The sequence below is a fragment of the Hipposideros armiger genome, unplaced genomic scaffold (assembly GCF_001890085.2).
Source record: "Hipposideros armiger isolate ML-2016 unplaced genomic scaffold, ASM189008v1 scaffold_350, whole genome shotgun sequence".
Lineage (NCBI taxonomy): Eukaryota > Metazoa > Chordata > Mammalia > Chiroptera > Hipposideridae > Hipposideros > Hipposideros armiger.
This window is the reverse complement of record NW_017731700.1, coordinates 643062-656558: the sequence shown is the minus strand read 5'-3', so window position 1 is coordinate 656558 and position 13497 is coordinate 643062. Positions and strand designations below refer to the sequence as shown.

The following is a 13497-nucleotide window of genomic DNA, read 5'->3' as shown; positions in this document are numbered from 1 at the left end:
TTCCTAAAACTGATATATTAAAAATAGCTTTAAGTGTATAAGCTAAGCATCAATTATGCAATTTTGTGTATCTGTTTTTAGTAATTGTAATATTCCCCCACACACAGAGATTTATAATTATATTTTATTAAAAAATTACAATTGGGATGCTTTTATATGATTAACCAAAGCTACCATACTATAGTTTATCAGTCTTCACTTTTGTTTAGCAATATGTATTTGTCTCCTCTATACATTTAAATTTGTCTTTTCTGCCCCTAGAAAAACTTTATGAAAACCAACTGGACTAAGTGTCTGAAGATATGAGATGATTTTTGCATTACCCCAATATTCCAAGGACAGAATTTGAATATATTTCCATGTATATCTGTGAACTTATTAAACAGATTAGCATATGGTGAAAAAATTTAAATGTGGCCTCATGAGAGCACAAATCCCATATATGGCTTTTACTTTCATCTTTTGTTCCTATCATGCTATTGCTTCTTCTTTCCTCAAGATTTATCAGGAGGCAGAAGTAAATGTTGGTATAACGCAAAAAGAAAAAGACGAGCCTATAACTCAGAGCCTGGGTTATACTACACAGTTGGAGAGCTGTCATGGCCAAGATAGAAATACTCCGTTTTCTCCAAGTTGTTTAAGCCTCAGCGCTTTCCACTAATTTGGTCCCCTGAGTCTCAATTTATTTAGCCTATGTTTGCCCCCTCTGCAAATATTCATTGTCGGTTCTCTTACTTAGGAAAAACTTGTTCCTGGAGTCTCAGACACTTCATTAGGTTTTCTACCTCCAGGAAAAAAAATGACAACCATATTCCCTCCTTCTTTTTTCCCAGTCTCATCCTATCTCTGCTTCTTCTTCCTGTTACCCATCACTCCCTCCTCAAATGTAGAGCCCACAATCATAGCTAAAACCTCCTTCCTTATGCCTACTAAAACTAAATCAATAAAAATGACCAACCTGCCTCCCCCCCAAAAAAGTGTTTTCTGATCATCTTAACTAGCTCCTAGTATCTAACACAGTGCTTGGAACACAGTGGGCATTGGATTGATATTTAATATTTTTATTATAGAAAATTTTGAACATTCAAGGAAATATTGGGTTGTCAGAAAAGTCATGAGTATTTTTTCTATGTTTTTTGTTGCAAATATGTGTCATGACTTTTCTGACAACCCAGTATTTTTATTTAGTGGATACATTTTAGGTTTCCTATCATAGAGCAGCTAGAAAGTTACTTAAGAATGACCAATCCTTACTTTTGAAGTTCATTATCACAAGGGGGTGATGTCACAGGAAGAAGGTGGAACCAAGAGAGGGCTATGGGCTTATGGTACTGCACTAGGAAGTCATAGCAGCCTAATAAGCCGGTGGCCTCAACTCAGCTTTAGCTTGAGTTCCTGCTTCTGAGGCTTGTGATGTATAATGAAATGCACAGTGTTGTGCAATTTATGGGTGTTCAAACAATACTTATTGGCTGACTTAATTGAGCTATATTTGCAAAATGACAAGGATGAGGAAAGTTTGTTACCTAAAAAGAAAGCATTCACAATGCTAGACATTTGATAGGCAAATAAACAATATAATTTCAGTTTAAAAGGAAAAATACTCAAACCCCTGTCCAATAGGCCTAGTGGCTAGCCAACCCAAATATCAGCACCATGTTTCTGAAACTTAATTTAAAATATCATACATTGTATGTCATCAACTTTGAGGACATTTCTTTTGTGACTTTCTGTTCCCACTCCCTACTCCAACTTCAAATGCAGAAAATGCAACTAATAAGCCTAAATCTCACCTGTCTGGTGAGATTGCCAAGTAAAAGCAATGTATCAAGCAGTTACTTAAAAAATCAAATTTAAGAGTGAAGCATTAGACAGTGTTTTGAAAAATCCATATTTAATGGTACACTTCCAGAGTACAAGCAATTCAGGAATTTGATCATGATTGTAATGCCACACCTTCATATATCTGAATCAATCTGCTGACTACCAAAGGACAGATGATTGCTCTAATATCTTTCAAGAATGGTTTCTTACTTATACCCTGGGTATATGCATTTACGTTTTAGAACAATAAGATATTTGGGGCAGTTATTTCCTCCCACCAGCATTAATTGATTTCCTAGTAGGCATCAGGCACATGTGTCAATTAAGCTGTAGACCCAATTTTAGAGGTTTACCCTATTTCAGGTGAATTTTTCCTTTGCTCAAAATGGTTGCCTTGAACCTTTTTCCACTCCTATTTCTGTCCTCACCATCTGCAAATGTCAATGAGGGGATAGGTGACTGAGATTAACGGTACAGTCAATACTTTATTAAGGCCAAGGCATACTGGTTTGTTGTGGAGATTCAGTTCATTGTCTTCTCTCACTAGTATTCTGCTTAATAAAATGGTGTTAGGTAACAGTAACATATAATGAAGTATCCTGCCTTCGCAATTTATCTGCTACCCAGTTATACCTTTGCATTGGGCATCATAGTAGTTACTGAGCTAAATATCAGGTCTTACTATCAGATGGTAAAGTAGAAGAGAGAATAGAAAAATATGATGAAAATAATTTTATTTGATGAAATGAGAACTGCTCCAACTAGTAGCCAAAATCAGTTTCTATTTTGCCGGGTGGTGAAGGGACTATAAGATAGTTATTAATATGCTGATGACAGTAAGAACAAGAATAGCTTACTTTTTATTGCATTCCAGGCACTGTTACGTGTATTGCCCAAGAGCCAGAAGAAATCCTGGAGGTTATCTAACACACTTATTTTATAGTTGAGAAAATGGGCCCAGAAAAGTCAAGTTACATGTATAGTGTCAGTTAGTGGGAGATTCAAGTTGCCACCCACTGTGCTACCCTAAAGTGTGTCGGTCTCTTTCTTAATAATTCATAAAATGACTGTGGTCTCTATGTACGCATTGTTCCTTGGGAAATTAATTTTTAGTAGTACCATTACAAAATAGTACCAACCTATTTTCTTTTTGCTCAGATGGTCTCAGATGGGAAAATTCTAAATATTCCTTCAATTCAAATGGCAACGCTAAAGACATGAGACTAGCAGCTAAACATGAAGAGGAAACTGTTTTATCTCTACCAGGACAAAAAAAAAAGAAGAGTGGTACTTTCTTTCAAAGCAAGAGAGAAAAACAAAAGCCGCTATTTTAAGTGAGGTTTCTACTGGTAGGAGGTGGGAGAGGGTAGAAAGATAGGCACCTAGTTTGAAGAAAAAGAAGGAAAAGAAAAATGTTTACAATGTGGAGTGTGCAACTCAGCCTTTATTTCAATGTGCACAGATCTCAGCAGACAGCTGGAAACCTGCCAGAGAACGAGGCCTTGGAAACAAGCTGGAAGACACTGGACACACTTTAACCAAAACAAACACCAGTAAGGGATATAGTTGGCAGCAATGAAAAAGCAAAGGACTCTATGAGTCATTCTGACATTAATTTTGAATGGTACCATGCTTCCATTTTGTTGTACAGGGTTTGGTGTACACACACACACACACACACACACACACACACACACACACGAGGTGTGACAATTAAGTTTGTGAACTTTGCTGCAACAATGTTGCTAACTTTTTTTTGATATCAGACGGGTTATTCATTATGAATTTGTAACAACTGGACAAACAGTTAACCAAGTTTACTATTTGGAAGTGCTGGAAAGCCTGCGTGGAAACGTTAGATGACCTGAACTTTTCGTCAACAATTAATGGCTCTTGCATCATGACTATGCACCAGCTCACACGGCACTGTCTGTGAGGGAGTTTTTAGCCACTAAACAAATAACTCTATTGGAACACCCTCCCTACTCACCTCATCTGGCCCTCAATGACTGCTTTCTTTACTGGAAGATAACGGAAATATTGAAATGAAGACATTTTGATGACACTCAGGACATCAAGGGTAACACAATCACCGCTCTGATGGCCATTCCAGAAAAAGTTCCAAAATTGCTTTGAAGGATGCACTAGGAACTGGCATCAGGGCATAGCTTCCCAAGGGAAGTACTTCAAAGGTGACCATAGTGATATTCAGCAATGAGGTATGTAGCACTTTTTCTAGGATGAGTTCGCGAACCTAATTGTCAGACAATATATATATATATATATATATATATATATATATATGATCTTTTATATATATAATCTATATATAATATACATATATTATATATAAAATAATTCTTTACCTAAATAACATTACAAAAAATAGAAATATGAAATAAAAAAAATACAGAATAAAAATTATACCCAGTATCTCACTATTCACTGTTTTTCATGTGCATCTTTTCACATAGCTGTAATCACAGTGTACATATAATATGGAATACTTAACATCTTAAACATAATTCTATGTTACTAGATATCTTCATATACATTACTTTTCAGAGCAATGATATACTGAATATAAGGAAGTTTACTGAATTTTATTTTTAACTATTTATGATTTTGCTAAATTTGTCTTTTTATAAATAATAGCAACAGTAATAATGATATCAATAGCTATCTTTAAAAGGTATCTACCATGTGACAAGCATTTTGTACACATTATTTTTTAATTTTATCAAATATTGCAATGTATGTATTACCTCCATTTTGTAAATAAGGAAAATATACTCAGAGATTAAGTGACTTGCTCAAGGCCATAGCAAATTAATGGCCAAGTAAGCACTGATCAGGCTCCAAAGCAGGCCCCCTTTTCACCATGATATACTGCTTTCTGCTAAAATAAATATTTTATGCTTTTTCTGTATGCTTGGTGTTTATAATAGCCAAATGTGGGATTACTGATGTAAAGTGTATGAATACTTTTAAAGCATTTACTACATACTCAAGATTGTTTCCCATGAAGAAAGTATTCATGCATGTATACTGCCATCCCAAAACTTTTTATAAAAGGAAATTAACTTGAAATAGAAAAAAGGTCACACCAATGAGTGACAAAAGAAAATCTGTCTAATGCAAATTAAGCATCTGTAATCATCTATCCCTATCCTAACAACAAAAAAGCTGAATAATCTACAAAAATCATATTTTTTCCTGAACCCAGAAAGAAGTCTCAAGGCAACCAACCAGCATGAAATCTGATGAAAGACAGCACTTGCAAGGAGAGATGGCACATGAGCACTGGCTCACCTGTGCTTGCAGAAGGAAGACAGAGTCACCATAGAAGCTAGTATAAAGAATCCAGCAAAATTTTTAATGAACTGATAAAGGCTAAGTATGGGCTAGCATGAGAGTACAGTACCTGTGTGGGCCACAGATACAAGAGAAATTTATACGCACTTGCAGGCTTTTCTCCAGGGATTTACATTAATGACCTAGTGGAGAGGAGAAGCCATTGCATAGGAAAAGCATGCAACCATGTCCAATTGCTTTCCCCCTAAGGAATAAAAGCCTTAAGCTCCAGGGGAAGGGCAGCAAACCCTGCCTCCCCACTTCCACAGTATAGATGAAGAACTACTGCAGCTGAGGGAAATGTAAAAGAAAATGATGTCCTCCACTTCTTCGGGAGGGGCAGGAATTAGTCCCATGACCAGAACATTTAGAAGTGTCCTACCACTATCAGAAGGTCAAGATAACTAATAAAGTCCCAATTGCACAGAGGCACAGGATCTGCTTAAGACTGAAGCTGGAACAGCAAAAGAGGGAAATTCTCTCTGCCCCCCACACCACCAGGCTTTCGAGCACTTAATATGAAGCAGTAGCAATATACAACTAGGAGTATACCACTAGGGGAGGCACAAGAGCATGGAGAGAGAATCTGTTTGAGACACAGATACACAGGGAAGGTCTAAAACTGAGGGTAGAGAGGGAATATTGAGAAAAAACATTCAGCAAGCAAACCCTAATGCTAAGCAAAATGTAACAGGAATTTGAAGCTGGTGGTGAAGTGAGGATAACCAGAGCAACGAATAATGGAAATATAGCTTATCTTCTTATTAGTTTGACTTAACCTCACATATTATTGATTTAGGAGAACAACTGCACCCATTTTAAGACATATATACTGCTTACTTCAATCCCTACTGTTCTACATACTGTGTCTGACATTCAAACCAAAATTTTGAGAAACAACAAGCAAGAGGGGAAAACGCCCACTCTCAAGAGACAAAGCAATCAATATAACCAGCCTCCTAGATGACTTAGATATCCAAATAATGAAACATATAATTTAATGTAACTATGATTGATATGTGAAAGGCTTTAGTGAAACATATGGAAAGCATGCATGAACAAATGGAGATTTCAGCCAAGATGTTAAGTATAAAACATGAGTGGAAATGCTGGAAATGAAAAACAATAAAAGAGCTAAAGAATGCCTTTGACAATCTCATCAGTAGACTCAAAAAAGCTGAGAAAGGAATCAGTGAAACTGAAGACAGGAGAGAAAAATTGATCCTAACTGAAACACAAAGAGAAAAGAGAATGAAAATAAATAAACATACACACACACACACACAAATGAAAAACAAAACAGAGTATCCAAGAACTGTGGATTAATATCAAATCATCTAACACATATGAAACTAGATTTACACAAGGAGAAAAAAGAGAACAAGGAAGAAGAAATATTTGAAGAGAGAAAGGTAAAAAATTTCCCTCAAATAAGATATGTCAAATCACATATTCAAGAAGCTCAGAGAAACTCAAGGATGGTAATAAATACCCCACCAAACACACACACACACACACACACACACACACACACACACACACACTTCACATTTAAACTGCTAAAAAACAAAGACAAAGAGACAACTCTTTAAGGCTGTCAGAAGAAAAATACAAAGGAGCAAACACAGGAAGACAACAGAGTGGTATCTTTAAAGTTCTAAAAGAAAAATATCATTGTCAACCCAAAATTCCATATCCAGCGTAAATATTTTTCAAAAATTCAGGAAAAATGTAGACTTTTCATGCAAACAAAAGCAGATGATCCATTACCAGAAGCCCTGAGCTATAAGAAATGCTAAAGGAAGTTCTTCAGGCTTAAGGGGTATCATACCAAGAGAGAAACTTAGATTTACCCAAAGAAATGAAGATGCCAGAAAATAAATATACTTTTTGTCTTTTTAATTACTCTAAAAGATATCAACTAAATAAACAGTAGTAATGTTGAGTATAAGGAACAAGGTAGTACTGTGGAATTATAACATACATAAAAGCAAAACGTATAACAAACATAACCATAGTACACAAGCTGGAGCACCACACAGGGAAGTAGTAGAATATTACTTGAAGTTATATACTGTGTAATTTAAGATGTATATTGAAAACTCTTGATTCTGGTGTTAGTTACATGAATGAATGTGTTTGTGTAAACTCATAAAATTGTACATTTGAAGGGGTAAATTTTACCAAATACAAACTGCAGTAAGTCCTCACTTAATGTCGATAGGTTCTGTGACTTTTGACAAAACGACGTATAATGAAAACCAATTTTACCATAAGCTAATTGGTATAAATGAGAGTTAAGTTCCTATGGCATCTCATCAACATCATAGGAAAATGACATGGAACAAAACGACATTATTAGAGGGCCTGCTGTACATCTCAATAAACCCTAGTTAAAAAAAATTACCATACACAACTCACCTTTTTACCCTCTTGGCTTTTCTTGTTTTTATGGTATCACAGTTCTGATGACTGATGACGAGAAACCATGTTTTTGTGCTATCTAACCTTACCTTTGCTTTTTACCTGATATAACTGAAGTTTTTAATCCTAAAATCTGCTGGTATAGAGAGCTCTATACCTTCAAATCAAAACAAGTATACACACACACACACACTTAAATACAGATCCCTCAGGAAATTAAATGTGTATAGAGCCATGGATATTACGAATGTGCCATAAAGAAGAGAAACTTCTATGCATAAGGTATAGGTATTTATGCGTAACATGGCAAAATTCACCTAGATCGCACACATGTTAACCAATCGTTCAGTCTGGAATGCAACTGAGTCAACATAAACAATATATTTGTATCTGTATCACTTCACTGTGTATAGGTTACTGGTTCTATTAATAGGTAAAGTCAAAATTGTTTGAAAAAACTTTTGTTACGAATATTGGTATTCTCTCTGTTACCTGTACTCCCCAAGGTTCTTTCTGCTTTTAGGACCCTTCCCCAATGCTTCTTCTATTACTCAACTTCTATGCTATAACTATTTTGGAACAAATTTTAAAGACCTCCCCCACCCTAACCTGGGTAGGTAAACGAATAAAGAAACCCCTTCTGGGCAGATTCAACCCTAAAGGCATGAGGCTTGGCAAGCACAGGGTACCCTTGTTTGAACCAGAAAGAAGCCCTTCTGTTGGACCTAAACCAGGGCACCTCTACAACCCATATATAGAGGACCTGTGGTCAGTGGACAATAAGGATCAGCCTAGGGACAGTGATCTGGTTTTGAGGGGACAGATCTGGGAAAAAGGAACACTGCATTTGTATAGAACCTTATACAAGACTGAGAAAATGTCTATTCTTCACATTACAGAGTGGGGGAAGGGCGTCTGATCAAGATGATCGGGCCACTAAAGCAACACCATTTCCCAGCCAGCTTTCTAACACTGCCCTGCTTCTGCCTAGATGGCATAAACATCATCTTCTACAACCGCATTTTTCTTGGTTTGCTCATAATTCGTCCTCCTGGTATCAGTTAACCAAGCACTTCCCCAAGGAGACCAATGCTGACCCTTCAGACTAACTTAAGTCCTCCTGCTCTATGCTTTTATATCACAAGGAATTTTCTTACTGAGAATATACTACAATTGCAATTATACAGTTATTTGTGTGCCTCCCTCAATGCTTTCCACACACTCATATGTAATCACTTACACATTTCTAGACCATCAGCCCCAAGAGAACAGGGACCATCTCTTTTGTTCATCACTTTGACAGTCCAGAGACTATCACAGTGCCTGGCACATACTTTGTGCTTAATAAATAATCGCTAAAGAAATGCAGATTTTTCTTGTTGGATTCTCTGGCAAATCCTGAGTACACATGCACACACTCATGTACACAGTATGATAGAGAATGCTATGGAAACTTTCCTTTTTATAACATTCAGTTTAAAAGCTGAATGTAATTTGAATGGTATGGAGATATATATATATATATATATATATATATATATATATATATATATAATATATATATAACAAGTGATATTTTAGTTGGGTACATCTTATTTGAACTTTTCCATTGGTGATTTCATTAATTCTCTTCTAATAATTTTTAGATCTTATGTTTGGTTGGTTGTTTCACTATAAATTCCCGATGCACTCCTTTTGTAATAACTCTCACAGATGCCACTGAGCTATCTTAATTTGATTCATCTCTAAAAGTTTAATGTTGTGTTTTGACATTATTTGCTTTGTGTTTTGTAATGTAGGGTTTTGACTTGATTTCGTTGTTGTTATTAGAAACTGAGGAATGAAGACATAATCTATCTCCACTTACCAAATAAATTCTTCCATAAGTACCAAGGCCAATGGTTTTGTCCAGTGAGAATATTCCAGTTGGATCCTGAAAAAATACAGAACAAAAATTGTCAATCTTCTTGAAAAATAAGCAAACATTCAACTATCTAGAATGGCATTTCCAATCTGCCATGTTCCTTTAGAATTTCCATGGAAAAAATCTAAGTGTCATTTACCAAAAGAATAGATATGTCACAATCTCCTTGGACGAAGTGTAATTATTTATAAAAAAGAGACAATGGTATTGACACTAAGGAGTTGTACAATTATCATAAAACTGTAAAATGCATATAATTATGTCTAGTTAAGGAATATTCATAATATAATTAGAAATAATATTAAAATAGAAATAAGTTCATTACTTGCAATTGAAATACTTTTTTAATATGCATTTTTTCAGTGATAACCAGATAGGCAGAAGATTTAGCTTCGAGCAATGATGAGTACATATTAGATATAAAATCTAGACAGCTTATGCATATAAAATAAATTCTTAAGAAAGAATATCATCTCTAAATATGAATAACAAAGCAAAACCATGGCATTAAAAGGGCATCACTTTAAAAACTAGACAAAGTTGTTTTTGTTTGTTTTTTAAGTTAATCTGTGCATATATTTTCATGGCACAAATTCACTGATAATTTATTTGTCTTAGCCTACATGTGGCATCATAGCAGACAAAATATAACAGATTTATAGGCAGATTCCTAAGGATTCCATATTCATCCTTAAACATTGTTTCCTTATGTTAAAATATGGGTATTTCTTTCTTGTTCACCACAAAACATGATTTTTGAATTTTATCACTACTTAAACTTTCAGTGTAGCAGCTTATTTTACTATTTTAGCAAAACTTAGATGAGGTATCAGTGTATACCAATTTATATACAAAGTGGTAGCAGCATTGGCAAATTCTTGGAAATGCATGTGCCTTATAGAAAGCACACTTTATGTCCACAAATTTTGTTTAACTTTGTATAAAAACATTTTTACTACTGTGATAAATGTGAGCTAAACAGAAAAACTATTGAGCATATGCAATGTATATACTGAAATTATAGACTCTTTAAAACTGGTGTGGCATTTGTATAATCTAGCAAAACTGTCATAGGAAAATGACACAGCTCTGGGATTACTTCAGTCAACAAGTATTCAACCAGACAGAGTCAGGAGACTGGAGTTTCAGCCCCAGCTCTGCCATTAATTAACTATATGACTCTGGGTAAGTTATTTACTCTCTCTGGGATGTACTTTTCACATATATAAAATGAAGGTGCTGTGTTAGGTGATTTCCTACCTCTAGCTCTAAAATTCTATGAGAAAAAAAATCAGATTCCAACATTCTAAAATCCATGTTTCTACTGGATTGACACAACTATTGTTAGAAAAAACAGCATCCTACTTTCTTAAAATCATCTTCAAAATCAATGTTGCAATATGCTCAATTATCATTATAAGCAAATAATTCTGCGAACATACTCCCAGTGAAATTTCAGAAGTTATTTAAAATGAGAATTTTGAGGATTCAAGAGAAGTAAAAATGTATTGTTATAGTAGCTTTGATATTAAACATATCATTGTTGTTATAACTCACTGAAAATTTTATAGGAAAAAGTTAGCCAACAAAGGAGTTACTAAGATTCAGCTTGAAGACTTTATCAGTTTAGCATATTTCTTTGAAGAATATCATTGAGGGATTTATATTGGACATTATTAATTCTGGAGAAACAGCCTCTGGCCATCTGTCAAAAGAATCAAGTATGTTAGCTGATTCCTCCTATTGGTAAATATTCTTTGTTATGGTTAAGGCTGCATTTTAGCTGAAAAAGATACCATATATTAGAGAATTACTGAATGATCTGAACAACTTGACAGTCTTAAATTTCTTGAATCCTTTTTCTACCCCTCAATGACATAAGTACCTTGCTTATATTTGATCTCAGGTATCTAATTACTCAAAAAAGACATCAAGGAAATGGACAGGGACAATAAAATGCCTGTGGAATTCTTGTAGGCCTTATTTTATGTATATTCACGTTGTCTAGAAATTTTTCCAGCTCACAAGTGACCAAAACATCTTAATTCTCTTCATGCTCACATTAAATAAAAAGGTTTTACATTTTTTCTTCTGTGTTTAAAGGCAGCTCAGCTTACTGTGCACCTATTCTAAGAGTATTTTTCATTAGTTTTATGCAATATTTCTCATTCCCTATCTTCATACTAGTATCTTTCAAGACTAAATGACAAACTGGGGGAAAACAGACCTATGCTAATTACTAGGGTAATATTACTTAATTTTTATATCAGATTTTCCACTGAATTATAGTGTTAGAAAGTTTATTCTGGGCTCCCACGCAAGGAAGCATTAAAAAGAAACCTCTTTTTTGACAGGGGGGAGGGTCACTGTGAAATTAAAAAGTCTGCATCAGAGGGATCTCCATAATTACTTGGTCCTCCCTTCTGCCCTGCCACACCAAGACATGAAAACCAGAAGAGGAAAGATCTTTGTATCTATGACTGCAATATCAATTTGGGTATTATTTGGTGTTTTGGTATGCTTTGGTGTTCCATTTGGTTAAAAAAAGGTTAGTAATCAAGAAACCCTAACTCATAAAAGCTTTTCTCAAAATAAATTACTAAAATATTTTTGAACCTTATAATGTTGGGCAAATACTTTATACTTTGTTATATTTTTCTATGTATTGAAATCATCTGCTGCAATTTAAAAGACTGGTTGCCCCAAGAAACCTAGTATTTTTGGGAGTTACCTGCCTTCTGAATTCAAGGAGAGGGGAAAAGAATAAACACCTTGATGGACAACTTTATTAAGGGCAGGGGGTGCGGGGGGTAACAGGAAGAAAAAGAACCACTAGAAGGCAGTGTTTACTGGTCATGGAAGAGACTCAGAAGCTGAGGCTGAACCAAATACAGCAGAAATAAAGAACAAAAGGGAACCGTTAAATGGTCAATATGGGTAGCAATAAATTTCAGATTTAAGGGAGTAAACAAGGAGAATTAGGGAACACATTCCAGTAGTCAGATAGCTACAGGAAGGAAAGAGATTGCACAGCACTTAGAAGGAATAGCAGAGACTTTTCTTCTTTTGTTTTAAATCTTAAAAATAGCCATTTTTATCAAAAGGCTTCATGGAGAGAGAACCTGAAAATGGTGGATATAACAATGTAAGTGCCAGAGTAAGTTTCAGAGACAGCTGGAAGAAAGGGCTTCACAATTCAAATGGAAAACTTAGAAAAAAATCTCTTCTTCTAGAGCATTGTTTCTCAAATTGTGGACTATATACTTTCCCTACATGAGAATCATCTGGAAAATCTTTTTTATTAAAATACAGATTCCTCGTCCCTACCACGGAATTATGAAATTGGAATTTCTGGAGATGAGTTCTAAGATCCCCAGATGATGCTTGCGTAGTATTCTTGTGCACTAACGTAAAACCTACTGTTCTAGAAACTGGAAAAAAAAAGACTAAGAAAATAGACTGAAATACAATGTGTTGGCTGAGGTGATGCTCTAGCATATGAAATGGAGGATATGCTGAATGTTTCAATCTTTGTGGACTAGAAAGTAAAACTGCTTTAAAATGGGGGCTAAGGCGCTTTGTAAAGTGGGAAGGTTCTAATGACTGAATGTGGGAAGCAAGTTTCGTCTGGGTGGTGGAAGACAGAGAGCTGGTATTTATATTTAAATATAAACCTAATGTAATTCAAATATAGTTTTTGGATCATATGCTATTTCAGATCACCTCTGCCACTACTGTCCTCCAAGCCTGTCTAATCCTGACCCCAATATAGATTAGGACTACACATGGCAGTGTCAAATACCAAGGCCACAGCCGTGAGGAATGTCATTACCATACTGGGCACAGAAGGCAAGGGGGACTACCATAGTGAAGAGATGTCAGATTTGGAGATGAAAAAATAGCAGCCAGTCCCAAGGATTGAGTGACATAGGCATACTAAAAAAAAAATGTGTATGTGTGTGTGTGTGTGT

At 35.2% G+C, this 13497-nt stretch overlaps 1 protein-coding gene across 1 annotated transcript in view; it reads right to left on the bottom strand.

Annotated features, from left to right (window-relative positions):
• The window catches only part of NRK (Nik related kinase), a 166076-nt gene that overhangs the window by 143546 nt on the left and 9033 nt on the right, over positions 1 to 13497 (bottom strand). Inside the window, exon 2 of the mRNA XM_019661488.1 lies at positions 9470 to 9535. Coding sequence (XP_019517033.1) covers positions 9470 to 9535 — 66 coding nt within the window. The remainder of the gene's footprint in view (positions 1 to 9469; positions 9536 to 13497) is intronic.